We start from the raw sequence: 27726 nt of genomic DNA, 5'->3' as shown, positions 1-27726 counted from the left end.
CGTTATTAAACAAGGATTTACTACATTCATTACTACATTATTTAGTAAACTTGGGTTGAATGAAACATTAAAAATGCAAGGGCACTTTAATTTTGGATTTTTTTTTTATGTAAAATAAACATTTGATTTGTTCATTATAATGATTTTATTAAGCATTATGAAGTCAAAAACTGCTATTTAACTTGTTGCTCTTTACTACAGTATTAAGCCACACCTATGATGAATCAAGCAAATGGTACAGTATTTATAATATGTCGCTTATAAGACCTTAATGAGTCAAAAGCAAGATTAGATTGGGTTCACCTTAATAACTTAATAATCAAATAATGTAGTAATAAATTATGTAAACTCCAGCCATTGTTTTTAAGGATTTACAAGAGCATCATAATTGTGTTAAAATGCTCTCCTATATAAAAGTTTTACCAGACATTTTAAATTACATTCGTATCTATATGAGATGTCAATGAATGAAAATCAAACTATGGAACGTACACCAGTTCTGGTGTACTCGGCTTCATTAAAAAAAAAGGTTTAACTGAATACCTCTTGCAAGTAGTGAGTTATCACCTGAAACTTAAGACTAGCCGAGATGCGTGTTCACACTTTCCAGCACCTGGAAGGCTAAGATTATACCACAGTTTGATGGTTTGTCCTTTGCTGCAGTTAACCATGACCCAAATACATGGACAACATTGTTCACTAACTCACTTGCAAGGGAGTGAATTCATTCATTATAAACACACTAACTTCCAAACAGGAATACATCTCAAACAGGCACAACACTAAGTACAGCTAAAACACCTGATACTTTACACTTTTTAACAATATGAAGTGAAAACTGGCTGCCAATATCTGGCAACTGGAATGCCTTTTATTCCTTAACCCTTCCCTTCTTAAAGAGACGCTCCATCCACGCTGCTTTCAGACACCTTCTCCAGGTCCTCCATGACCAAGTCTTGTTCATTGACGTGGTTGACCCTCCGGGAGCTGTGGTTTTCCACACTGTTGAGGGAGATGGGCTCAGTAGAGGGCTGAAGGTTTGCAGGTAACACAGCGTTCCCCTGCACTCTGTGGGAGTATGTCTTCCGCCTGTGGCCACCTGCCCAACACAACCTAAACTTAAAAATAGCCTGGAATCCACGGCGAAAGTTCTCATTAAAGAAGCCGTAAATTATAGGATTGACACTGCTGTTGAAGAAGGCTAACCAGTGAGCAAAAGGATAGATATAGATGTTAATAAGCCTGTACTGGTGCTCTGTGAGCCGAGCATAGTCTGTGAGCATCATTAGGGTCCACAAAGGCAACCAGGATAAAATGAAGAGCAAGGCCACAATGAGAAGCATCTTGATGACCCTCTGTTTCTTCTTGGATACAGTGTGGCGGTTCTCATGGCCAGGTTTTCCTCCTGTGGGCACTGCAGTTTTAAACAGAGTTATCCCAATCCTTGCGTACATGATCACTATGAGGGAAAGAGGGGCCAGGTATATGTTGGCAAATAATACAGTTGTGTAAATTTTCCTCATCTCCTGGTTAGGCCAGTTCTCCCGACACCAGTAGAAAGGACTCGTCCTGTTGCCGTCCCCAAGAAACACGCGGATGCTCTGCTCTTTGGTGACTTGAAGCATGACTCCCGAGGGACACATGATTGATATTGCCAGGACCCAGATGATTACAATGATAAGTGTGGCTGTTGATATTGTCAGTTTTTGCTTGAAGGGATACACAATGCATCTGAATCTGCAAAAGAAAAAAAAGAGTCAGTTCACTTGTGATAGATGTGGTTTTTAAAAAAGAAACGAGAGATTTTTATAATAATTCAGTTTAGATCAGAGGTACTGAGGACTGTGTAGAGGAGGTGAGATATGAAATTGAAAAAACACAAATTTAAACAACTAAAACCTAAAACATTTTGCTTGGATATTTTTCACATCTAATTGGCTTATTATCATATACATTTTCATAATAATTATCCAAAATGAGTGTCATGTAAGAAAGTTAGTATCATGGCGTTCAGGCCCTGGATGAGGAAAGCTCCCCAGAGGAGCATGTGGTGTGTTCGTATGTGCAGAAAAGGAGCACTCGATGTCTTGTGCATTTTGATGTATTTTACTTTGTTGTCAGTTTATAAAACATAAGCGGCAGTAGGTTGCATACGGGTGACTTAAAATTGTGTGAATTATAGAAACTGGTTCCTATCACCACCACTGTGAACAATTCTGATTCAAAAATCTTTAGAACAGAGCACTTCACATTAAACCATTTCAAAAACATTAAAGGATATTATGCCTTAAATAAGCAAGTTTTATTAACTTCCACAAATTCTCAAAAACTGGCAATGGAGGCCTCCAGATGAAAAGGCTTTTAATACTTAAGGTTCAGATGGTTAGTCAATGTCCAAGGTTCAGATGGTAAGTCCTACAAAGTCTATTACATCTTGTGTTAGGTTCACTGATGTTTTAAAGTGTTTTTTTAATGTATAATTGTAATTCAAAATTAAAATATCCTCCTGCTATTGTTATTTTATGGTAACTGTTTTGTAGTATTAAAAATGACAACTGCCATTTAATTTAACAAATATAACTACTATTAATTCCTCCCACAGTCCAAAAACACACGTTGGCAGTTTGATTGGCGACTCAAAAGTGTCCGTAGGTGTGAGTGTGTGAGTGAATGTGTGTGTGTCTGTGTTGCCCTGTGAAGGACTGGCGTCCCCTCCAGGGTGTATTCCCGCCTTGCGCCCAATGATTCCAGGTAGGCTCTGGACCCCCCGCGACCCTAAATTGGATAAGCGGTTACAGATAATGGATGGATGGATGGATGAACTACTATTAATTTGTTTGAAAATGGCAAGCGAGAAGGAATTATATGCCACGGCATTAATTATGAATTCTATCAAGGAAAAAGTGTCTTTGGAAAAATACTGATTTGTTCTGATCTTGAGGATATTGTATTCAAAAGTACATGTGAGTTTTGGTTTTGATTATTTAAAAGAGAGATTTTGCTGATAGAGATCATGAATGTATCATATTAATACATTTTTAGGCTAATTTTTAAAAATAAAATAACAATGGTCATTTTTAATTCTACACAACAGTTACCATTAAATGGCAACAGTGCAAGGGAATGTTATAATTTTCATTTACAATTATATATTACACAAAAATGCTTTAAAACTTATTTGAACACCAAATATTTAATGCAACAATAAGTACATGTGTGCATATGCACCTATAAATAGTAATAGAGTCACATTCCAACCACTCATCCATTCATTAGCACACAGTACCTTGTCAAACATCATTATACTTTCACTGCATTGTCGCACCATTATCAGGATAATCTGCACTTTATCTAGAATGTTATGTGTTGACATTTGGGATCGGATACCCCTGTGTTTCCCTAACTTTTTCTGCCGTGCACAGCTTTTTGTGAATTAAGACCTCCCACTCTGTCACACAATGCTAGAAGTGCTCAAACATGCCTCACTGGTTTAACTGGCTGTGCTACCTCTGCAATATCCTCCTACTTTGGGAATCACAGCCTTAAACACAGTTGAGCCAGTGTTAGTTTTAACTGCAGTCATGCAATAACAAAATTTCACAAATATTGATATTAGAATCATATCAGTATTGGCTGTATTTTTTTAAAAACACTATTTAGACAGCTGTATTCCCCCAGTTGGCTAGACAGACTCTCACAGCCACCCAGAGCGATCTCTCCTGCCCATTCGAAATCTCCAATCCTCCAATATCCAATGCTTTCCAGATTTGCTCTGAGAAAATCCACAGGCCTGTAGCACTGGCAGTTGTATGCCCTCCCAGATCTGACGTGATGATGTGTGTTCGAACAATGTCCACTGGACTAAAGACTGAATATTTAAATTGGTCATTGGTATTGCAAAATTTCCAAGCTGGAACTGCCATTGTGTGATGTTCAGTGCTCATCTCTGGAGATTATTTTGTATTTCATGTTGCCATGGTGCAGTTAATGAATTCATGATGGTTTCCATCATGTGTTCTGCTATATCTATCACTTTTGAAGTATTTATATCGATGAGCCCACTTTGCTGCCTTACATATGAATATTATTCATACACTGACATCTGACCTTTAAAAGTAGCGAAGAACAGGAAGGCATGCTCCATTTCTTTCTTTCTTTTTTCTTTTACGTATGACTTGTATCTCTCTTTCAGATCTGGTGTAAGCTCAACGGCTCTTGCTTATCCTGGATTTAATGATATTCTGACACTATAATGTTTCTGTCGCTATAATTAGAACAGCTGGTAATAACTTGGAATCCACCATAGTGGTATTTTGTTTGTTTTTTAAAAACATCTTGGTGATAAATTTAATAAAAATGTGATCATCCTACATTAATACTGCTTTATAAACGCACACATAGCGTGTCTAATGGCTCACTTTATACTAAAAATATGTATGATGCCTGGCTTGATCTTGTATAGTTGCTTATAATTAGTTGTAAGTACATGAATTTAGGTTGCATAAAGCACAAGGTTCTAGCCAACTGAAGGGGCACCAGTCTATCACAGAGCATCACACACTCATACATTTAATCACACACATGGACACTATTGAGTAAGATGGTATATCCTTTAATTAAATATGCATATCATTGTAACATTGACATTTATTTGGTAATTAAGAGCCTTGTGAAAAGCCTTTGAAATGCCTTGTGAATAAAAGATTCTCAGGAAATAGTACAAGGAATGCAAACATCAGAAATACTTATTTTAAACCTAAGAAATTCAGGTAGGGAAATATTCTTCAGAAAGTAACAATAGGGGGATCTCACTTTTCTATGCCTTCCAAGTGTGTCCAGTCACAAGTCTAGACGGCTCTGTGATAAAGCTGAGTCCTTTCACTTTGAGGTGCTTGACAATGTTGTATGGTCAGTATTTTCAGTCCTAGTTTTCATGGACTTCAAAAGATGCCATGGCAGCCTTCACATGCATCAAAGCCTGGGAGAGCTGACTTTAAGCTTAAAGAGCAGTAGTTCTGGTAAATGACTGTCAAAAGACCAAGCAATGCTACACGAGACTAATGCATATTACTTTTACTTATGAAGGACATGCAGAAATGGACTGAGATATTTTTGTGTCCAGCTGAAGGTGCAAATCAACATTATTTAATATAATATTCAGTGTATCTAATGGTGAGAGTTTCAGCGGCCTTACAGACATTTCACAGTTTATAAGGAAGCAAGTTTTCTCATTATTTAAATTTGTTTCCATTAATTCTAATATTAGACTTGGTTTCCAGCTTTTGCGTTTACTTAAGGGACAGTTTTTCTACCTAATGGCAGATTTAACTGGATATGAAATTAATGATTTCCATGTGCCTTTTGCACAGAACTGCAGGGCACCTTTTGCCTACTGAATCTCACCAAAATTATGATAGCCAATTAAATCTCAATTATTTTCCATAGATTAAGGGTCCAGACCTGTTTTTGACCAAGAACATTTAATATTATATCTGAGCACAATACTTCAAATTGCGATTTCAATGTTTTAAAAAAAACATTTAATCTTTCACCCCTTTTCTGACATGACCTCAGCTTTACATGTCCATCTTACTGCAAGCCCATGACTTAAATCTCTGAGAAGTATGTCAGCAAAAATGAAACAAAATTTTGTTTTCTGGCAGAATTTAGTAGACATAAGATTTTCTCCAAGCTGAAATGGCTCAGAGGAAAGCTGAAGGGTGAAAATGCATGGTACAGTGCTGGAAAAGCGCCAACATGGTAGAAAATAAATCCTCCCAGAGAGAGACTTGCTGTGCAAAGCCATGAATGAGTCTAACGCCATGGACATGAACTTCATACAAGAGGAAATGCCTCAGGAGCCATTGCAAAGCCCTGGATTCACCATTTATCTTCTAGCTCCATGATCTCTACTAAAGCAGGAGATTCTCAACCAGCTGAGTGTTACAACAACATGGACACTTTTTCAAACGATGGCATCTGTCAACTTCTGCACCATCTGCTGAGCTCCGGGGAAAGGGGGAAATCCATTCAGTGTTTGGAAGAAGCCAAGTTCTCACTCAGAGAACCCTGAAGCAGCTGTTCAGAACCAAAGGAAATGAAAAGAACATCCAGACGTTGTTTGTGTTTTCTTCTCTGGCTGAAGCCCCTGTATTCCCAGGCTTAATTCTGCTTGTCTGAGATCTGGAGAGACTATATAACACTCAAGAGATGCAAAGACAGGGAACTCCACTGATAAAAACCAAAAGCAAAACAAAACAACCTTGTGCAGTAAACTGACTCAAGAACTCCACAATTGCATGAATCCTGTATTTTCACCTGTATGTTTCAGGTATTTCCACTCAATGGCAACTTCAGCTGCAGCCCTACTTGATCCTCTATTAAAGTCTGAATGAAGTAGTCTTGATTCTTCTCAATATCTCACTGAAGAACTATCATCAAAACAACCATCGCTCACAGCCAGGCTCTAAAGGGGTTGTTATCAACCTTCAAACAAATATCACCCATCAGCATCCTCTGAATCTTGTATTAGTACATTTAAAACATCACTCGGTGCTACCCCCTAAAGGCATTATTAACAAACATGTTTGATGTTGTTAAATATTAAACTAATACTGCTTTCTGAAGGTGTTATTAGCAAACTTCATAGAAACATTAAAATCACATATTTATCTCAAACCAACAAATAAAAAACACACCTATTCTATTCATACAGCTGTGAAAAAGAACTGATCAGCTTATATAATATATTATCTGTGTCTAAACTGATATTGTCAGGATCGCAGGTACTGACGGAGGTGGACACACTTGCTAAAACAGTGACTAATTTTATTTACAACACAAGATAACAATACACAGACAGACTAAGATAACTAGACAAATACTTAAAGAAAGACTGACACAGAGACTTGGACAGGACAACCTAGACAGATAGAGGGGGAACAGGACTGATAGGGAACTGGACAGATAGACCTAGACAGATAGAGCTAAACAGAGACCTAAACAGAGAGAGGTTAAACAGACTAAACCTAGACTTAGAGATAGAAGACAAACCTAGACAGAGTGAACTGAACAGAGATCTAATACAGAGAAAGAGCTAAAGCAGACTAAACCTGAACACAGAAATAAACAGATTAAAGACATAGACATGAGACAAGCAAGATAAAAAGACTGACTTGGAGGGCATGAGAAACAGACAAGACAGACAGACCAGAGCGCACAAAACGAAGGTGGAAGGTCCAACAAACAGGAAGTGACACAAAGGAACTTGAAGACACAACACAGACAAGGGACACCTGGAACAGACAACGAGGAAGCAGGATTACAAATGAGACAACGAGGACACTGACGAGGAGGTGGAACAAAGGCAGGACATAGGCGGAGACATGGACAATAACAAACAGAGGAAAAACAGACGCAAGAGGACAAGGGCGTGATAGATTTAAAACCTCCCTGGCAGTGTATTAGCCAACCTGAAGATAAGACAGTACATTACCTAGAAATAGCCATGAGGGGAAATCAAAATGAATGCATTAACTTTACAGCTCCAAACTGTGAGGCTCCACTGACATTTAATAGGGAGAACAGAGCCCCCCTTTAAATCCCTCTCTCCTGTGAAAGTGCTTAATAATGAGTTAATGGAAAACACCTTTAAAGCGGGTTGATATATGTAGAGTTAGATATATATACTCTATATCAGCACTCATGGCATGTCTTTAGTTCAATCAAATGTCTAGGCTGGAACAAAGTGTTGTATAATGTTGATTAACTTGTTTAAAGTGTGACTGATGTTCGTTTACTTGTTCAAAATCTGGTAAAAATAAAATACAGTAATACATGCAGAAAATACCATAATGATACATTCGTCCAATATCCCAGCACAACAGTGCAGTGACTTCTATATATTATCATTGTTATTCAGTGAAAAATATCTGCATGAATACGCTGGAGTTTGAGGAGTCTTTCTGAAAGTGAAGGAGCCATATTTCTTGCACCCCGGTGGATAATTGACAGTCGCTTGACTATTAATATATTTTGGATCAATATAATGTATTGTTAAGGACACGCCTACTGACAGCAACACTGATTCACTGTGCTTGCTGACAGCCAATTACTAAATGGTCATGGTTTGTGTTGCCCAGGGTAGAAACAAACAGAAAATACACTGTATGGGGAAAACGTTGTGAACACCTGCTCAGTGCTCTTTGTTTTCTGAAATGAATGCTGTTAATAGGAAGTATGCCCCCACCTGCTGCAGTAAAAAACTCTTCAAGGAAGGTTTAGCTTAGATAATAGAAGGTTGCTGTGAGGATTTGATGTCTTTTAGGCACAAGAATATGAGAGCTCAGGCTGTGATTTTTCATTACTTCAAGATCACAAAAATCTCTCCAAAGTATCAAGAAGGTATTGGATGAAAGTCCATCACTCCAGAGAACACAGTTCCATTTCTGCACAGGCCTAGCTGAGGGGCTTTGTACTCCTCTGGCAGACTTATGGCATTAGGCAAAGGTGATGCTAGACTCATACTGTCTAAGGATCCAGAGCATCTTATTCTATGCGTATGGTTTTCTGCGGATGTTTTCCATTATATAAACTGTTGGTGTTTGCAGTATGTCAACCGTGTCAACACGTGGGTAAACTTTCAAGCAGCTGAAGTTTTGGGTATTATACAGTGAAAACAGGCTGTGTGGACTTTTAGGATGCCCAAGTCTGAAAATGGAGGAGCCAAATGATTGGTGCACTGGTGGATAATTGGCACTCACTCAAATAGTAATATGGTTTAGATCGATATGACGTATGGTTAAGGACAAGCCTACTGACAGCAACCCTGAACCCTAATTTACTGTGCTTGTTGACAGGCAATTTACCAAATGGTCATTGTTTGTGTTGCCTGGGGTGGAAACTAACCTAAACTACTTGCAGCCACATTTAAAATCTGAGTTAGTATAATGGATCTTTGTGAAGCAGATAAGCTCAGTTTTGATTGATTCAGTGACAAATTTAAAGAAAACACAGTTTAATCATGTAAACGCCTCGATCAAGAGCACAATTCGAGGCACTGATTTTTTAAGACAATTGAAAGCTTTACTAGGATACATGAATATTTTTAAAGGAAGATAAGAAGGGTTTAAGATTTTGGGATTTAATCTTGTGATTACTTTATATTGGTTACTAATATGATTTATGACATGTTTAAACAAACTAAAACATTCTCACTCTTTTGTCATTTAATGGTAACAGTTGCATAGTATTAAAATGACAGTTTTGTCATTTGGTTCAACTAAAAATGACCTAAAAATAGTTTGAAAATGGAAAGTGACAAGAATTTATATAATATATAAATAATAAAGTTTAATGCATCATTCATTTTGAGTTCCATTAAGAGAAACGCATTTTATATATTTTATCCAAAATTATGTGGATGAATTTGAATGATATAAAGATGGTGATTTCGATGTTAGCAACTGTGAACTTTGCATATTTATACATTATTTTTAAGTTATTGCTGTTGCTGAATAGGGCGGCACGGTGGCGCAGCAGGTAGTGTCGCAGTCACACAGCTCCAGGGACCTGGAGGTTCTGGGTTCGTTTCCCGCTCCGGGTGACTGTCTGTGAGGAGTCTGGTGTGTTCTCTCTGTGTCTGCGTGGGTTTCCTCCGAGGGACTGTCTGTGTGGTGTGTTCTACCTGTGTCTGTGTGGGTTTCCTCCGGGTGCTCCGGTTTCTTCTCACAGTCCAAAAACACACGTTGGTAGGTGGATTGGCGACTCAAATGTGTCCGTAGGTGTGAGTGAACATGTGTGTGTGTCTGTGTTGCCCTGTGAAGGACTGGCGCCCCCTCCAGGGTGTATTCCCTCCTTGTGCCCAATGATTCCAGGTAGGCTCTGGACCCACTGCGACCCTAAACTGGATAAGCTGTTAGAGATTATGAATGAATGAATGTTGCTGAATATCTGTATTTTCAGTTACAAAAAACTATTTTTTATTTGTACAAATACTACATAATGCAACACCCGTCTTTCTGGAAAGGCATGATTAGAGATGAATATCAGCTTTCCTGACTGACAGCATGGTGCAACAAACCAGGACAACCGCACTGAAACAGTAACTCACACAGACACTAAGAGCCTTCTTTTGATTGCTGCTCCCAGAGATAGAGACAGTGATAGTGACATAACAGTGGAGTGGGCCTGGCCTGGAGGTCAGACTTTCCACACTGGAGTCAGCAGAGGAAAGCCCTGCGACAGAAAAGCTGCAGACAACAACTCTTCTGTGGTCTTCTTTGGCTACTGTTGTTTTATATTACACATGCTCAGCACCGCAGTGGTGGTCTAGAGATTGGTCAATCCAGTCATATCCACCGTCTAGAGAGGGCTGTTGTCATAATCTTTTCTCCAGTGTATCCACACACACACACACACACACACACAAATAGACTCTTAGACAAACTCAGAGGGACTTAGCTCAGACAAAGAGAACAAAACAATGCTGCAGCACCAGGGGTAATAAAAATATAATATAGCCTGTATTTCCTTTTAGTAATATTTTTATTATTATGCCTGTTCCCTTTGATTACACAACATACACTGGTCTACAGATATGTGCACAGTACATTCCTACATTATTATTTACAGTGCAATTTATGTATGTAATATATACAGCTTATGTATATTCAAATGACCTCTGAAAATGCCCAAATAGATATTTGGAGAGGGTATAAAATCATGTTTTAAAATCTTAAATGCTCACATGTTGCATAATCTATATAAGGGCTTTAACAGCTACTAATCTTGTGCACAGATGTAACACTTTTGCCTACATTCTGTCCTCACTCTGATGCTCACAGCTCACTGACCACTGCCCAGGCATGCATTATTCCACTGTCAACTCCTCCACAGTAATATCTGATAAACACAGAACAAATCCCACAACAAAGCTGTGCCAATATCTCTACATCTGGAAATGACTGCATGATGTTTATTTCTATTTCTAAAGTAGCACCAACGGTGGCAGTGGGGGCAAAACATAGGGTGGACCAAACCTCTGACGTATTCTATAAAAGACTGGCTAATACAGTTCTCAAAACCTGGTACTAAGATATAAAATGGATTTTGTCCACACTCCCAGACTGCTGGGATTAGTATTTGTAATTTGTGGGATTTGTGATAAAATGCTTAGCTTTACCACATCATATTTACTGTACATAATGCAAAATTGATAATGTACAAAGTCCGTATGGACTGTTTGGTTTTAAGTGACAACCAAAATTTAAACTTACAATCCAAACCAGTGCTGAAAGCTTTATTATTCAAGGCTACTGTTGAATAGGTCTGTCGCTGTGAAAGAATTGTAACTGGTCTCAACACTTCAATATGCGCTATTACTGCCCCAAATTACTTAATTTATCCTGATTCTGGTGCACACTCTTAACTGTCACATGGAACCGGCCTGAAATGTTCATTTAGAGGCTGCTCCATTACTCTGTGCTGGTGGCAGCAGTTCAGTCGCAGCAGTTCAGATGCCAAAATTTGGTGGAAAAAAATCTTTAATCTCACTCACCACGAACCTGAAATGAATTAAGCGAAAAAGATGATGATGATGATGATGATGATACACTGACACTAAAGTGTAAAACAAAGACCATGCAAAAAAAGGGAAAACAAAAGTTGCTTGCTGGTTGGCAGTTCAGCAGCACACTATTACCATAATGCGGTTACTTTTGAGGATGCATAAAATATAGTTAGCTTGAATGGAGATCTGTAATGATAGTGTAGAGCTTGGGTTAGGTTAAGTGTATTGTGACAGTTCCATTTGGGATTTTAAGCTGCAAATGTGAAGGAAAGCTTATCAGAATAGTAAAATTGGGTGGCAAAATGGAGGTTTATGATAAATATATGTGTATTTAAAAAAGGCATTGCAGCTTTCATCAGGCAGACAGTATTGGATGCCCAGAGCCACCAGGAATATTTACAGGAGGTCATTTTTACCAAATGCGGTGGAAACTATCAGTTCTTTGTCATTTTATATGGTCTTGTGGCCCTTTTTGTCAACAAAAGGGGATCAAACACCTTAATGATACTCTTCATTCAGGAAGCATGTTGGAAGACATATACTTGCTGACTCTCATGTTAAAACTTATAAACCAGTCTAGCAATGCTTCAACATTCTGTGGGAAGTGTTGCATCCATCATAGGAAAGAGTGCATGATGGGATGGTGGGTGTTAGAGTTTTGGCGAAAGCTGTTCATCAATTAATGAGTGGAGTTTAACTGCATGCAAATTACTTCAGCCAACGCACTGCTTCTGCCCAGTCAGAAGACAGCTGGTGTTTACATTATTTGAATCTATAGTTCAAAGTATGAAACATTTGCTCATTTCCTGTGACAGGAGCATTAAATATCACCGCTGTCCAAAGAAAATAGAAATGCTCCATAATTACTTGAAATAAAACAATAAAAGGATTTTTCTGTTCACCTTTAAACTTACTATTTGGGGATACGTGTTTTTCTTTGGACAGAAACAATATGTAAACATAACTGATTTAGGTTCATATCTAATCAACGCCCTGAAAGCACTGACCGGCTAGGGTGGTCACTTTCATTAACCCAAAATGGAGGACGCCAGACTCCAAAAGGAGGACATTATACTAGAAACAATGAGGCTTGACACAACAACACAACAAATGAAAAACAACCTATATAACAGTTCACAAGTAATCTATTATCTAAAATGTTTTCGCTTTCTTGTGATATACAAGTCATTTCCTTACTGCCTCTAAAAGTCTGCTAATGTTCAGGATCTTGTGAGAAATATCTGCACACCCTTCTGTAAAGTTCACACTGATCTGCAGTTCTGCCTGGACACTCCACGTCTAGACGATTCCTGTTATTTCTCTATGGTATGCTCAATACTAAAAATAACCTATATATGATTGAACAAAGAAATGGACTGGCATTAGCACAGGCAAAAATGAGCTCTCTTGAAATCTGACTTCCACCCCTGAGTGTCTGCTATATTCATTCATTTTATGCCCACTACTGCAAAACTGCTCCGCCCCTGCTTCCAAGATTTATGAAATGTCATGAAGTCCCAATTAAAAAAATCTGCAGAGGGCTTTTAATTTGAAACCACAGATACAGGAGAGGGGAGAAGAGAGAAATTAGATTAAAGGAGCAAACATTAAATTTGGTTTTACAGTTGAAAATTCACAAAAACACATTCACAAAATGACGTAAAGCCTGTGCACACCAACTGAGAACACCACACTGCTGCACAGCACCTCAACACATGCAGGGGCTGCCTGATTCTGAGCTCTGTTAAGTTCCTTAGTGCGCCACAAGGAGCCATGCAGCGTTTCAAATGTTCTACATTAAAATACAACCATATCAAGACCACAGCCACAGCAGATCACGTGACAGGAAATGTACACAGAGGAAGGAAGCCAGTCTTTTACTAAACTTATACGAAGTTTCACAGACCTGTAAAGCTCATATCTCTTAGCCAGTTTATGAATGGTAGTAAAGTGTTGCAAAGTAAGTGATACTGAATGCTTCATTTAATTTATGCAAGTAGTGTAAAAATAAACATGGTGTTTATTAGCTCTCCCTGTCTTTTCACTCTCTCCTGCTAAAAATAATTCCTAAAGGAAGCACTGTGTCTACTAGGTTCTATGCTTGATGCCTTCTTCAAACTCAGAAGCCATTAAGTGTGCACTGAAAAGTTAATTATAAGACACATATTTATACTTCTACCCACAAAAACAGGATTAGCCTATAATCATAAACAAGACACAGAGAGAGGTATTTGAATATATCAGATGCATTTGCTATGTAACCCTCTGTGGTGGAAGAACGCACCGGGTTAGGGTTAGGGTTACGAGCCTATGTATAAGCTTGAGACACGCCTCCTCTGATTTGCGCCGTGTCTAACTGGTGGATTCGCTTGGTTTTAATACTGATAAAACTATTTCAATCACCAAAACAATATATCCACATCAGTAAAGGGATGTTTTCATAAGAAATATAAACATTTTCTAAAATTGGATTTAAGTTTTTCAGGGTTAGAGACAGATTATCTCTTCATAAAATGCTCTAGGTCACCTAGGTGTTTTTTTTTTGTTTTTTTTTTATATAGTTTCTTTCCTTGTTATTTATGTATGTATAATGTATGTACAGGGTTGGCCATTTATATTGATACACCTTTATAAAATGGGAATGGCTGGTAATATTAATTTCCTGTTTGTGGCACATTAGTATATGGGAGGGAGGAAACTTTTCAAGATGGGTGGTGACCATGGTGGCCATTTTGAAGTCAGCCATTTTGGATCCAACTTTTGTTTTTTCAATGGTAAGAGGGTCATGTGACACTTCAAACTTATTGGGAAAAACCATGATGTGTTTGGTTTTAACTGCATTCTTTTACGAGTTATTTACAAGTTTCTGACCACTTATTAAACATGTTCAAAGTGCTGCCCATTGTGTTGGATTGTCAAAGCAACCTTCTTCTAACACTCTTCATCTTGCTGGAAAAATGTGCGAGCTTCAGTGCATAAAGAGGAAAACACATCATCATGTAGCAATTTCGCATATCCAGAGGCCTTGAGGTTTTCATTGAATGGCCCCACTATCTTTGTACAGCATATACCACACCATACCATCAAGATGTGCAGCACCTGAAACTACAGATACTGGAAGCCTTGTAAATAACTCATGAAAGAATAACGTTATGTTAAAACCACACCATTCTTTTTCTTGTGAAATTTCCAACAAGTTTGAAGTGTCACATGACCCTCTTCCAATTGAAAGAACAAAAGTTGGATCCAAAATTGCTGACTTCAAAATGGCCTCCATGGTCACCACCCATCTTGAAAAGTTTCCTCCCTCCAATATACTAATGTGCCACAAACAGGAAGTTAATATCACCAACCATTCCCATTTTATTAAGGTGTATCCATATAAGTTGCCCACCCTGTATATCAAAATTAGACTGCAGAAATAATGCTTCATTCCTTAACGGATTATTATCTATTGTGAGGTGACAATATGTCTTAACTTTAGGAGAATCCAAATAATTTTCCATGCTGGCTAGGGAACATACTCTCAGTTCTATCAATTACTGAGAATAAATTGTAATCAATTTGTAAAATACTGCTTCCCGTGGTGGTGTAGAAAAATGTTAGACACCAACTGCACCTCTTTTTAAAGCAGACATTTTTGTGAATGTTTGAATACAAAGCAGTTTTGAGCAGCGTAAATCACTCCCCATTCACTGACAGGAGGTAAACAAAAAGTTCATTTTAAAACGATGGTTATCAGATGATGTTTTCTGTGCTCTTGTACACCGCTCATCGCTGTCATGTTCAGAGTGCGCCAAAAGCCTGCTCAGTGTTGACAGCTTGGGCTGGATTCCCAGATCCTTTTTGTGCAATTTTCTATGACAAAGTTTGTCAGTGCTATTTTTCCCATTACTTTTTGTAAGAGAACACAGTCATTTGAATTGGAACTGTACTCTTTGCACCACAATCGGATTTGGGCACATGAGATTTACTTATTAAAAGTTTTAAAGCTGAAAGAAGTACTTTTATGAGCCACATTTATTGCAAAGTCCAATTAAGCTGCTTTAGAAAAAAAAAAATCCATTACCTGTCGACTGCAATAGCAACCAGAGTAAACACAGAGGCTGAGACGGAAATGCCCTGCACCATACCACTCATCTTGCACACCATACTTCCAAACGGCCAGCCTGTAAAAAGAAAGAAAAAATTCACACTGAAAACATGGTAAAGAACAAAATGTATGGCACACATTAAAATGGTACAATAACATCAAAACAGTTCAGGAACTTCTCAAAGCCTGAGAAAGAGAATAATTATAAATATCAGTAATCATTAAAGATATCATCAAGATTTGAACATTATTCATTAGTCATTTTACAAAAGAAAGAAATCCCCCACAATGAATCAAGGTTTTAAATGAAGTAAAGCTTTTAGCTTCTGTCCATTGAGCCTTGAAATCTGACTGTAATTTAAGGCACAGTGAATATTTTTTAATTAAAAACTTATTTTAGTTCATGAAACCAAAGTTCAGGGGTGTTCAAAGGTAGGTGGAATGTCAAAAATAAAACCATTTTGGTTTTGTAGATGGGGGGTCTTAAATGCCTTTGGGAGCAGTGAGGCTAAATACATCTGCCATGGAGGAAAAGCCAGAAAATGCCTTCTGAATTTTAATTGAGGTAATACACATCCCTCAGTAATAATCTTTATTTTAGTCCATTCAACTGTGACTGGAACATATGCTATCTTTTGGTCGTAGAGTCTATTTGCATATTATCTTAATAGTACAAGTTGGGGATAAGAGGAAGACCAGTGTTATCTGTCTATGAATGTACGAACCAGCAGCATGATGCTCATTTTTCACTGGTGCAAGGTCAGAATAGCACTGGTGAGAAAATTAATTTTGATTAAACAGGTTAACGGCAATGAATACCAAGCAAGTCACAGCCTCACTGCTTTTGCTCTTAATCTTTCAACAGAAAATTAGCTGAAGAGCTATTTAAATGCAAGTGGATCAGAGCTCTGGGATGCAGTTGTGCGGAGATTTGCTTCAGCACTGTGCACAGTGGTTCACCCTCATCTGCCTCAATCAGCAGGGTCTGGCATGTGTTGTTTATGACATGGGAGACGGTATTGCTTGAGGGGAAAAGCAGCTTAAACGGGTGTAGGTAAATTATATTAGAAGCATATTTACAGTTTTTTTTTTTTTACATCCCATTAGTAATTAATAATTCAAATGTTCTGAAAGTGAAAAGAAATCATATCATTATTGGTGGCAACTGCTGGACTGTAAAAGCTCCATACAATCATTTCAGTCAGATCAGATGAATGGTCTGGTTGGCCTCTCTGCCTGTATTTCAGCCCACCTCATGATCTGCCCACAATCCAGGGCACTGCAGGCTGTACATGAACATATTTAAAAATATGCAGAGTACATTACACAGCTCTATATATACACATTGCTGAAAGGTAGTGGGCAAGATGTACAAGAATGGCAAAAATCTTCCACTGCTCTCTACAACAGCTCACACTGCTAAGCAAAGAAATGTTAAAAATGATACAGTCCAGTGCTCTAACTCTCAGTTTTGTGGGCTCCTCAAGCTGTAGTCAGACAGTATGCATTCACGTGGGTTTTGGTAAAGGCTTTTTTTTGGTTAGATATATTTACAAACTAGCTTACATTGCTTTCTACAGAATGAAATACTCCAGCTTTAAGGACAAATAGCATTTATCATAAAGGGAGCGTCTACAATTGTGGGGAAATGCTGTTCTCACTGCTTTGTTTATGTTCAGAAGCTTTGCATCTTTTAAGGTTGAATGGTATGTCTGAGGTAAAAAAAGTTTGTACGTGGCTGAAGTTTAATTTATATATCAGTTCATATTCATTATTTGTATTTGCACATAAAACTCATTTTGTAACTCTGTTTGTTTAGTTTCAGACCGCGTTTACGTTCATGCAGTTAGCCCTAGCCATCTCCCACATTTCAAACAAAAGAAATCCAAAACAACTATGTTCAGGCTTTTCAACATTTGAAGTGCTCTCTATTGTCTAAAGACATAGAGCTTCGTAAACACATAAGCATAAACAGAATGAAGAGCAACAAATGGTGAGGAAACATCCTCAGAAATGTATTTTTAAACAATTCATTTTTTAAATTAAAATTGTGTTTTGCCTATAACTTGTGTGAAAATCTTTTCTTTAAATAAAATATTTTTACTGTATCTTTTTCTTAGTAAGGAATATGGAGAATTAAGAACAAGATTTTTATTTTCTACAGTATTTCAACCGAACAGCTGTATTATAAAATTTGTTAGAACCTATTCTGGTCACAGATTACACCTTTAAATAAGTCTCTGTTCAGATTGGTGCCCCCTCTGTGGTGTGTTCCTGCCTTGCGCCCAGTGATTCCGAATGGGATCCGAATGAGACCCTGAACTGGATTAGGGGACTTTATTTTGGCAACAATCTCTAAACATGTGACTTGGATGAGCAGAGATGAGTATTTAAGGTTTTACGGACAACTGGAGGGGAACTTTCAATAGTATTAATTTGGTATTCATGGTTCCTTGATGGAATCACCCATTGTGCTGTGTGCTAATCATTACTAGCAGCACACAGCAGATAAAACCAGACAATTAAATAAAGAGAACAAGTGGAGTGAATTCTTTTTCAGTAAGTGCAAGAGTAACAAAGTACAATTCAAAGCCGGTTATTTAACCAAAGAAAGCAAAACAATTAACAATTAATTAATGCTCTGACAATTTTATTCCTGCAGGTGAGGTGCTAGGTGTGTTGATATAATTTTTTAATTCCTGATCCACAGAAAAGTAGAATTGTTTTCATAATTGCTTTTTTCATGTTCTTTCTGTATTCTAGTTATTTTGATGTGTGACACAGAAACACAGCCTGAGAAGCAGAGACAACTGGTTTGCTGCACTGAAAAAAGGCTTGAAAAATGTGTTTGTGTCTTGCTGGCAAATTCATTCATTCATTATCTGTAACCGCTTATCCAATTCAGGGTCACGGTGGGTCCAGAGCCTACCTGGAATCATTGGGCGCAAGGCAGGAATACACCCTGGAGGGGGCGCCAGTCTTTCACAGGGCAACACAGACACACACACATTCACTCACAAACACGGACACGGACACTTTAGAGTCGCCAATCCACCTACTAACGTGTGTTTTTGGACTGTGGGAGGAAACCGGAGCACTCAGAGGAAACCCATTATTTCATTTGCCTTTTGCATGTGTGTACTTTCTTTTATGGCATGCTGTAGCACATCTTCTTAGTTAATTTACGAAACCATCTTATAGTGGTAAAAATAAAATAACATGGCTTTTTGTGGAGGAGTGTGAAGTGTTTTCAAAGCAGATATTTAATGTCTGCCTGCATTGCTCACTAACAGCTCTATATTAATTTACATTTCACACACAAGGTTCCAGCAGTGTCATGGTTAATGTCATAATAGAGTTATACCTATGGACCTATTGGCCTGTATTTAAGTCATGTAACTATGATAGTGACCTGAAGACCCAAATACAGGTCTTGAGAAAACACTGGTTCTATGAAACCTTAGAAAAGCTTTACTTTGTGCTTCTGACATGTAAATAAAGCTTCAACAGCACCAGGTGCAATGCCTTGGTACTTCAGACATGAATATTGAGGGAGGAAAAAGCACTGTTCCTCCACTGCAATTTTTCTGCCAGGCTTGGGTAATGAACAATCAACATTCCAGTCTCAAGCCTACCCCTCTAACCTTAAAGGAACACTAGGTAAGATATTATATTCTTGCTTGTGGGCTCCCCCTACAGGTGTGGAGTGTTAATCACTTTTACAGAACTCTCCTGAAATCAAGGGGGGGAAAAGAGTTTTTCAATCCATCTCTCAAAAGTTACATAGTGAAGTTTCTGCAGTGCTAAGCACAGCGATTATATTCTCCCTGATACAGCTCAGTGAAGAAACAAAATGATTTTGAAACAGTAGTTTTACGGAAAACTAATGTTGCTTTAATGCCACATTAAATGCCACATTGACCATACCTCAATTAGAACAGACTTAAATAAATACAAATTAATAACTCCAAACAAGTGCCAAAATAGCCAATCAAATCAGTCCAAAACAGAAACAGATTGTTGATTTATTTAATATTTAATTTTAAATTTCAAGTGACTCGCCAGTTCTCTAAGAATCTGATCAATGCACAATAGTTGTAGACTCATTGTAACTTCATTCTTCTGTTCCTTGTTATTACTGCCTCACAACCCTTCCTGTTTTTCAGCATTTCATTCTGTCCCAGAAAACACTCAACATGTATTGAACCATGTTCTTCCTGTGTTGAAAAAAGATTAATGGCCAACTTACGGCACTTAGAACAGACACATTCATCCTATAGGGCTGGTCTGCACTTTCTGAGCTCAGAAGGTAACGCTCAAGATTAAGCCCATCAATCAAACCAGGTTCTGTTCAGGTATATCGTCGCCCAATGCTGTGGTTTCATCTTTGCTAATTTTCTATGACTCAGATGTGGAATCAGGCAATCACAGTTAACGCTGACAGCATCAACTACAGCTGTCGGCATTGTGCTTCAAATAGAAACAATGGGACTGTCACAAAACCTAGTGAGATCTCCCTATAGACAGCATATTATGTCATGATGTGCATTCTCTGAAACAAGTAGGCTGTCATTATTTTTAGATACCATAAACAAGCTGCTATTAAGGTGGATTTTAGCTATGTAATTTTAAGGGAGCCCCCTCTAGGATGTGTTCCCGCCTTGCGCCCAGTGATTGCGGGTATGCTTTGGACCAACCGCGACTCTGAACTGTATAAGTGATCATAGACAATGAATGAATGAATACTGCTTTCTCAAATGGCGAGGTAGCAGGTTGCTCATCTTTTCTGAAGTTGTTATAGTTATTTAGAGGAAACTTTACCAGAGAGCAGCACTGATTAAGAACAGCAAGAAATCTTGCAATAAAAATCATTAAAAAAAAAGGAGCAGAATCTATGACACTAAAATCTCAGGTGGCTATGAGAGCTGAAGGGAGTAAACACCAGTCACAAACAGTGGGGGGAAAGAGCAGTGGCATCATCACTGTCATTGCATCTCAGTAGTCTCTCTTAGCAGGCTGAATAGCAGCCTAAGGTTACTGGAAGCAAGGCAGCTCACTAGGAATTGAGAAACACTATGCATGTGACCAACTGGCCTAAACATGGCCCAAATTTTACATCATTATTAAGTCCTGTCAAGCTCAGTCCAGAGGGCCAGTCTCCAATTCAGAATAAATGAGTACATTTTCAGTTAACTGAGAACAGTTAGAAAAATACAGAAAAACTGGTGTATAGGTGGCCAAAAATAAACTAGTTGCCCAAATTATGAAACCAGTCTCCATGATGCATTTATTACATCTCCATATCTCCATGATGCAATTTACATTGAGATATTGCTGTGCATTTTTTACACCACTAACAAAATCATGAAACGTTTCACTCCAGGTTTCTTTGCCAGAATCAGTCTTTATACAGTGATAATCATTTTTCTTATTTCTGTTAAAATGCAATCATAGGAATCTGCTATTCAATATCAGGAACAATGCGATGGAGACTTTGTAAAATCTTAACTCAGAGAGTGATAGATGAAAATCTATACGGAACACATACTTTGTGAAAACTAGCTTTCTTCGTGTGTTAATGTGAATTTCCTCTGAATCTCTGGAAGAGCAAAGCTCTCAACAGAGCTACATTGATTAAGACGGCATTAGTATTCTCAGCTGGCCAAACTGTGGTGAGAAGTCATTAAATTTTCCTTCCACCTTTTATAGCTGTCACACTGTATTGCCTACTGTATAGGCAAATATTGGGAAACACAGCGACTGCAAAATTACATAAGGGAATAGCAGTGTGGGAATAAGGGCGTAAGATGAGATATGGCTCATCTTCTGCCTGGCCATATGAGCTCATTCTAAAAACAATATTATGATAGAACATCTGATGCTATCACACAATATGGAGCTGGGATGTGTGTGTGTGTGTGTGTTGAGTGGGGGAGAATTCCCTATTGTGGACACACAGCCTTGATTGAACAGAACAGAATTTGTGTAAATCTTGTGTCTTTCTCACTTTTGTGTCCTCAGAACATGCAAACGAATTCTACTGGCGAACAGCATCTTTGAATAAAATAATAAAAGCTGACTCCAGACATGAGGGATTACAAGGGAAGTCTATTTTATAGGTAATTAGTCATTTTTGTGTGTCTTTTATTGCTGAAGTCAAATCAGGACATAACACCAGAGTACGTGCGCACACACACACACACACACACACACACAAACCAATTAACTGCTCCTGGACACGTGGAAAATACAAAACAGCAGAAAAAATACTTTATCAAATGAACAGTACACAAGAACGCAGACGTTTATAATCAAACTTGAAGCAGACACTTGACTGCTAAGCCTATCAATCATGAAAAATTAAGCTGGAGTTGAACTATAAAGAAATGATTTGAAGTAATTGGAGTGTCTTTCTATACTTGTACAAGTCTAAAGTCACTAAATGGTTTAAAGGCTAAGCACCAGCTCTATGAAAGTGTCAAACAAATAAATACAGAGGAATTTGAGTTCCTAACTTGTGTTTATTGATAGTCAGAAAACATGTTATTTCTTACTAATTCAAGGAATAAGGTTTAAAAGACCTTGCCTGTGACGTAGATGGTGGACAACAACTCTAGAAGCTGCACTTAATTTAATGCAAAATGAGGAAAAGGTGTGTTGTTTTTGGCTGCAATAATTCAATGTACAGTGGAACATCTGTGCACAAATGGCCCAAAGATCCCACAATATCCAGAAAATGGACTAAATTTGTCAACTTTAAACGGGCACTTTGGAAAGGACCGTAGGACTGTAGCTCATTTCACTGGCGCTTTTCCAACAATATGGGCATGTAAGGACACCAACGAAAGGTGTTCAAGAGCCTCTGTAACATGGAGGTAAACAGGGTAAGGACACTCACTTCGCCTGTTTTAGTTGGTGTTATTTAACGTTAGCTTGACTTGCTAAACTCGGTGGCTCAGATCATACTCGGCTACGTAGCTGCATTACGGAGGTTTATAGTGTCGGATGAATTCGAGTTCGACTTCGATCACATTTACAAGAATAACGGTACCTCTAAATTTGAGTTTAGCTTATTGCTAGGCTATTGTCATGAATAATGTTGGTTATTTAGCTAGCTAGGTACTGTCATAAGAGTCAGTCATAACTGTGTTTTACCGCGGCGTTGTTCAGCTGTTGTCCACCAGTGACGTCACGGTTGCGTTCAAGAAATTCCGTAGCGAGCTCGGGTTTTTCCGTCAATTTAATAAAATTGTCAGTTTTAAAGCAAATTAAGCTGCTATTTTCATTTTAATTCATACTTATATCTGTCAGTAACTACAATAATGTGAAATATTCATTGAGGTCCATTAAGTGGTGCTTAGCCTTTAATTATCTATGATGACTCATACACATTGACACTCATTAGCTCCCAACTGACCACAAACACCCCTGGAGCTCAAATAAAACAACATCTCTCACTTCTGCAGGGAGGCACTGTGGTGCAACAGTCAGTGCTGCTGTCACAGTGCTCCATTAGTAGGTTGATATTAGTAGGTGGACTGGATATTCAAAAGTGTGAAACTGTGGCTGAGTCAAGACAGGACACATCCTGGGAACACCCTCTGACAGACTAACTGCTCCTGTATAAGACAAGAATTGGCAATGACATGGGCACTTTAATAAACTAAACCATGTAAATCTGCAAGATTTTTTATCCAAGCCCCTCTCATTTTCATTCTCTTAAAAGAATATCTGAACCAAGATTCCAGTACTCTTCTGAAGTACATTCCCAAACATACAGTGGCAAAGGGTGCCTTGTATAATACAAAATATTGATATTAAAGTAGTCCATGTACATTTCAGTATTTGGTATTCTGTTTCTAATCCTGCAATAAAATGATGACCCTTTTCCAGAGAATTACTCATTTCCCAGTTTCAAATGATATAAAGAGAGGTTCACAGACATTTCTATGGCTGTGCTCATGTCGCATTCACTTCGCTTCCTCTGTTCACAGAGCTGCTGTGTTTTAAAGAGGACAGCACCAGAGCTGGAATTAAACAGACAAAATGAGAAAAAACTAATCCAAAAAGGTTAATCCAATGTTTTCATTCGGAGGGTCAGATTTTAGTAATACTTTATTCACTCAGAAATATTTTTTTATAGGTTATAGGTTATAAGTGCCCTGCACAGACTGAAACTGAGTCATCTCTAAGTGTTCTGACTCACTGAATCATTGGCCAAGAGTTCCTGACCCCTTCACTGCCAGCTCCCACTGTGCAGTGAAGCATTGGACAGCATGACAAAGTTCAGCATCATCCAAAACTGGGAAATTGCTCGTTTCCATTTTTCTAAAGAAATGGAAAACCAGACAACATTGGGAAATGGCTCCATCTCAATTTTGAGGTGAAAAATTTCCATTGTTTGTATGTGGCTCAAGTTTAACTTTGTTTTTTATTCACTGTTTGATTTACCACTGAAACTCATTTGTAACTAGAGATGTTTAGTTTTGTAGCACTTTCCATTTTTGTTTACTTTTATGCAGTTAGCGCTCTCCCGAATGGTGAAACCGTGAACATCACCTTTAATGAGAAATTTAGATGTGTTGTACTGAAAGGGGTTTTTAATTCCCGGCTACTGAAAAACATTTTTAGAGTGGCTGACTAGTTAGACCACAGAATTTCCAGTTTGACTAAAATACACCTGGAAAAGAAATTAGGATAACTGCATATTGTAGTAGCTGGACATTTGCTGACAAAAACTGCATTTAAAAACAAAATTCTCCATTCCATAAAACCCATTGCTGTGTTCACATTAGCTGCAAAAAATAAAAATCACAGTAAATTTCAACATTTTCCAAATCCTGGTTTAGTAAAATCCCAGTGTGTGCTATTATACTTTACATGTTTTTGGGAGGCAGTTGTGTTCTTAAATATTTCAAACGAATTTAGGACATAGCAGGCAACATCCCTGTTCTACTCACTGTACATTAACAGTCGAATCCAAGTTTGGGCAAGAACACCATGCCACACTAATACGAACCCTTGGGCCATGCTTCTAACACTGAATTTGTTTACTTCTGTATGTTGTTTAAAACTGTGTGTGTGTGTGTAATCACACTTGGTCCGATTGAATTGTTATGTGTTGGAGCATGGTTGTCCCCCTTTCACACTCCACCACTGGCTTGCACTCTCACTGCATTTAATGTTCAGGTATGTTTATGTCATCCGGCTGTGGCTTTTTATTTTGCATAAAGATGCTTTTGCACAGCACTATCTGCTTAAGTGTGATGCCACTTGGCATTTTACATTTTCCGGGTCCATTCACGCCTTTTGTCTGATGTCATGCATTCAAAAGACAGGTTTCCTGTTTGAAAAATGTGTAATATCTCAATCAATTATTTGATCTCTGTTCAGGTGTTCAGGGGGAGAGGTTATGAATTAAACATAAAAATAAGCAACCTGAGCTCATTCTGAGGTGCTGTGTTGACTGACAGTGTGGCTTTGTCTCTGGGAGCAGAGAAGCTGCGGAGAGAACGAGAGCTGTGTCTATTGCTCACGGCCAGTCTCGGGGTTCTGGAAAGTTGTGCTACCGGCAATTCAGACCTATGAGAAGTAGCTACAGTTTGTATAAATAGTTGCTAGATTTGGTGCTAGTCTTTATTTTACACGACTTGCTAGAGGATCTGAAAAGTCACTAAATGCCCTAAGCTGGCAATACTGAGTAGCGGATTGGACCCAGATGTAATGGTTCACATTGTAGATTTTACTGAGGCAAACACTGTCCCTCAGCAGTAGAACAGAGTGACGCCTTTTCTTCAATGTGTGAGTATTGCAGCACAGTTAGAAATAACACCAAATCATGATCCAGTACAGAGCACTCACAATAGTCAAACCACTTTGAGGGTCAAATGTGCCCAGGCATGGTACAGATTGATTAGCTTTAGTTGATCTGGATATGAGCGTCTACAAAAATGCCAGGTCTGTATATATACTCTTCATTAAAAAGCACAGCATTGCACTGACCTGTGATAATGTTATCAAGAAGAGTGGTGGGCATACAAAAAATCCCCACCAGGAGGTCACTGACAGCGAGGTTGAGGATAAAGAGGTTGGTGACCGTGCGCATGTTCTTGCTCCGTAACACAATGAAGCACACAACTCCATTACCCACCATACAGACCAAGAATATGAGGAGGTAAGACACTATGAAGATAGCAGCTACAGAGGGCTGATGCAGGTAAAATCCAACGTATGTGATGTTGCTCCGAGGTATGACATATTCCCTGGACACGTTGGGCAAAGTCCAGTTCTCGTTCTCCACAAAGGTGTAGTTAAATTCCTGTCCTCTGTTCATTTTGATCTGGAAAAGAAGAGGTTAAACTGTTGAACTGAATCCCCTTATGAATGCTCTCTCTCATGCAAGCTCACTCTAATTAGGATGCTTCCATTTAGCTTTGCCTAATTGCACTACATGCACTAGATGTTGGTGCAAATGTGCATTTGATAAGACTGCTTTGTGCTCCAGTGAACTCAAACTCATTAACGGACCATGACTGAGTTAAAAAGGCAATCCAAAGCATACATCAAACATCTCATTCTTCTTCTGCTTTATACTAAAGGAACAATTTCAGCTCTCTAGAATTTCTCAATGTCCATGGTGTATTTCACGGTATGATGCAATTTCATTTTATCTAAACACACCACCACAGGGAAGCACCTAATGAGAGTGTGACATTCAGCAATCATCACCACACACCTAAACATCTGTAGACACCTGCTCATCATGATTTCTCCTGAAATCAAGGGCATTACCAGTGAATGTATTCTGCAGTAAATGTCTCTACTCTTCTGGGAAGACTTTTTTTTTATAACATGCCTGTGAGAATTTGATTGTACTGAGCCACAAATGAATAAGCAAGTTAAGCAGAGATGTTGAATGACAACTTGTATATCACAAACACCACTCAGACTCAAAGTAACAGCTTCATTACTCCAGGGTACACACTAGTTCCACTTCTGAAGCTTGGCATTGAGCGTCGAGACCAATGCTCTTGTTCCACTGCTCCAAGGTGCTCTATTTTTCAGCGATGCTTTTCAATGGAGGAATGAGCTAAACTGTGGAATGATGTCAACAAAGAGTGTAATATGCCCTAGGAACTCAACTCTGAATTTCCAAACAATATACCACTGCTACCTCCACTGTCAGTGTGCACGAGGGAGGACGTAGCCTAACTGCTTCAATAAAATTCAGAAGTACATGCTCAATTTGTGGTGCTTTTCCCTGAGGGAACAACTAATTTCAATCGTACAGGACTGTCTTAGTTCTGCAAACATAGTGTAATTAATAGCAACAAAAATGACAATTTCCTGATTCAAGCTAAACATGCAGAAACAGATTATATCAGTGCCAGATTTGATTCCTATATTTCATGACAGCCAAGTGTAAGAGACATACTTATCTAGATGAATATGAATATGACACTTGTACAATAATCTCAGTGTTTTCAGAAAATGACTAGATATGGTCAACCTGAAAAAACACTCTGAAACATTAGTTAATTTATAATAACTACTTTTTCACACACCAACACAAACCTAAAGTTGAAATGAGATTCTGTTATTAGCCTACCAATATAAACACAAAATGCTGAGGGCATTCATCTTTTATAATATTAGATGTTTACGTTTATTAAAAAAAACTAACCTTAAACAGAAACGACAACCAATAAAAGTAAATATTCTAATTTGAACAAAACATATGATTCAATTTAATATTTAAACATACAATTAGAAGTGAGATTTTCACAGAATGGATTTTGTATGGCTAAACCCCACTGCTATAACATTTAAGAACACCTGTCACAAGTGAATATAACACATATTCACACAGGAATATCATTTCTTCACCCGCTAGTGGAAAAAAAGCACAAACCAATTCCCAGCGGTGAATGAACATGTGCGTACAGTGTTCAGTGTTCAGACGTTATTTCAGCACTGGGAATTTGGTGTTTATTTTTCATGTGGTTTATATCCTTACCTCTTACTCGGGATACAACTTGCTGCTTATAAAAAAAAGAAATAAAAA

The 27726-nt window shown here is 38.2% G+C and overlaps 1 protein-coding gene across 1 annotated transcript; it reads right to left on the bottom strand.

Moving 5' to 3' along the window:
* Positions 1–240: 240 nt before the first annotated feature.
* On the bottom strand, positions 241–27726 carry LOC136678732 (neuropeptide FF receptor 2-like). Its single transcript, XM_066656849.1, has 4 exons — positions 27679–27726; positions 25665–26001; positions 15639–15738; positions 241–1737 (listed from the first exon to the last, which is right to left on the bottom strand). The coding sequence occupies exons 2-4, from the start codon at positions 25993–25995 to the stop codon at positions 894–896; spliced, it is 1275 nt and encodes a 424-aa protein (XP_066512946.1). The 5' UTR covers positions 25996–26001; positions 27679–27726; the 3' UTR covers positions 241–893.

Source organism: Hoplias malabaricus, chromosome Y, assembly GCF_029633855.1.
Source record: "Hoplias malabaricus isolate fHopMal1 chromosome Y, fHopMal1.hap1, whole genome shotgun sequence".
NCBI classification, from domain to species: domain Eukaryota; kingdom Metazoa; phylum Chordata; class Actinopteri; order Characiformes; family Erythrinidae; genus Hoplias; species Hoplias malabaricus.
This window is presented reverse-complemented; position numbering and strand designations above follow the sequence as displayed.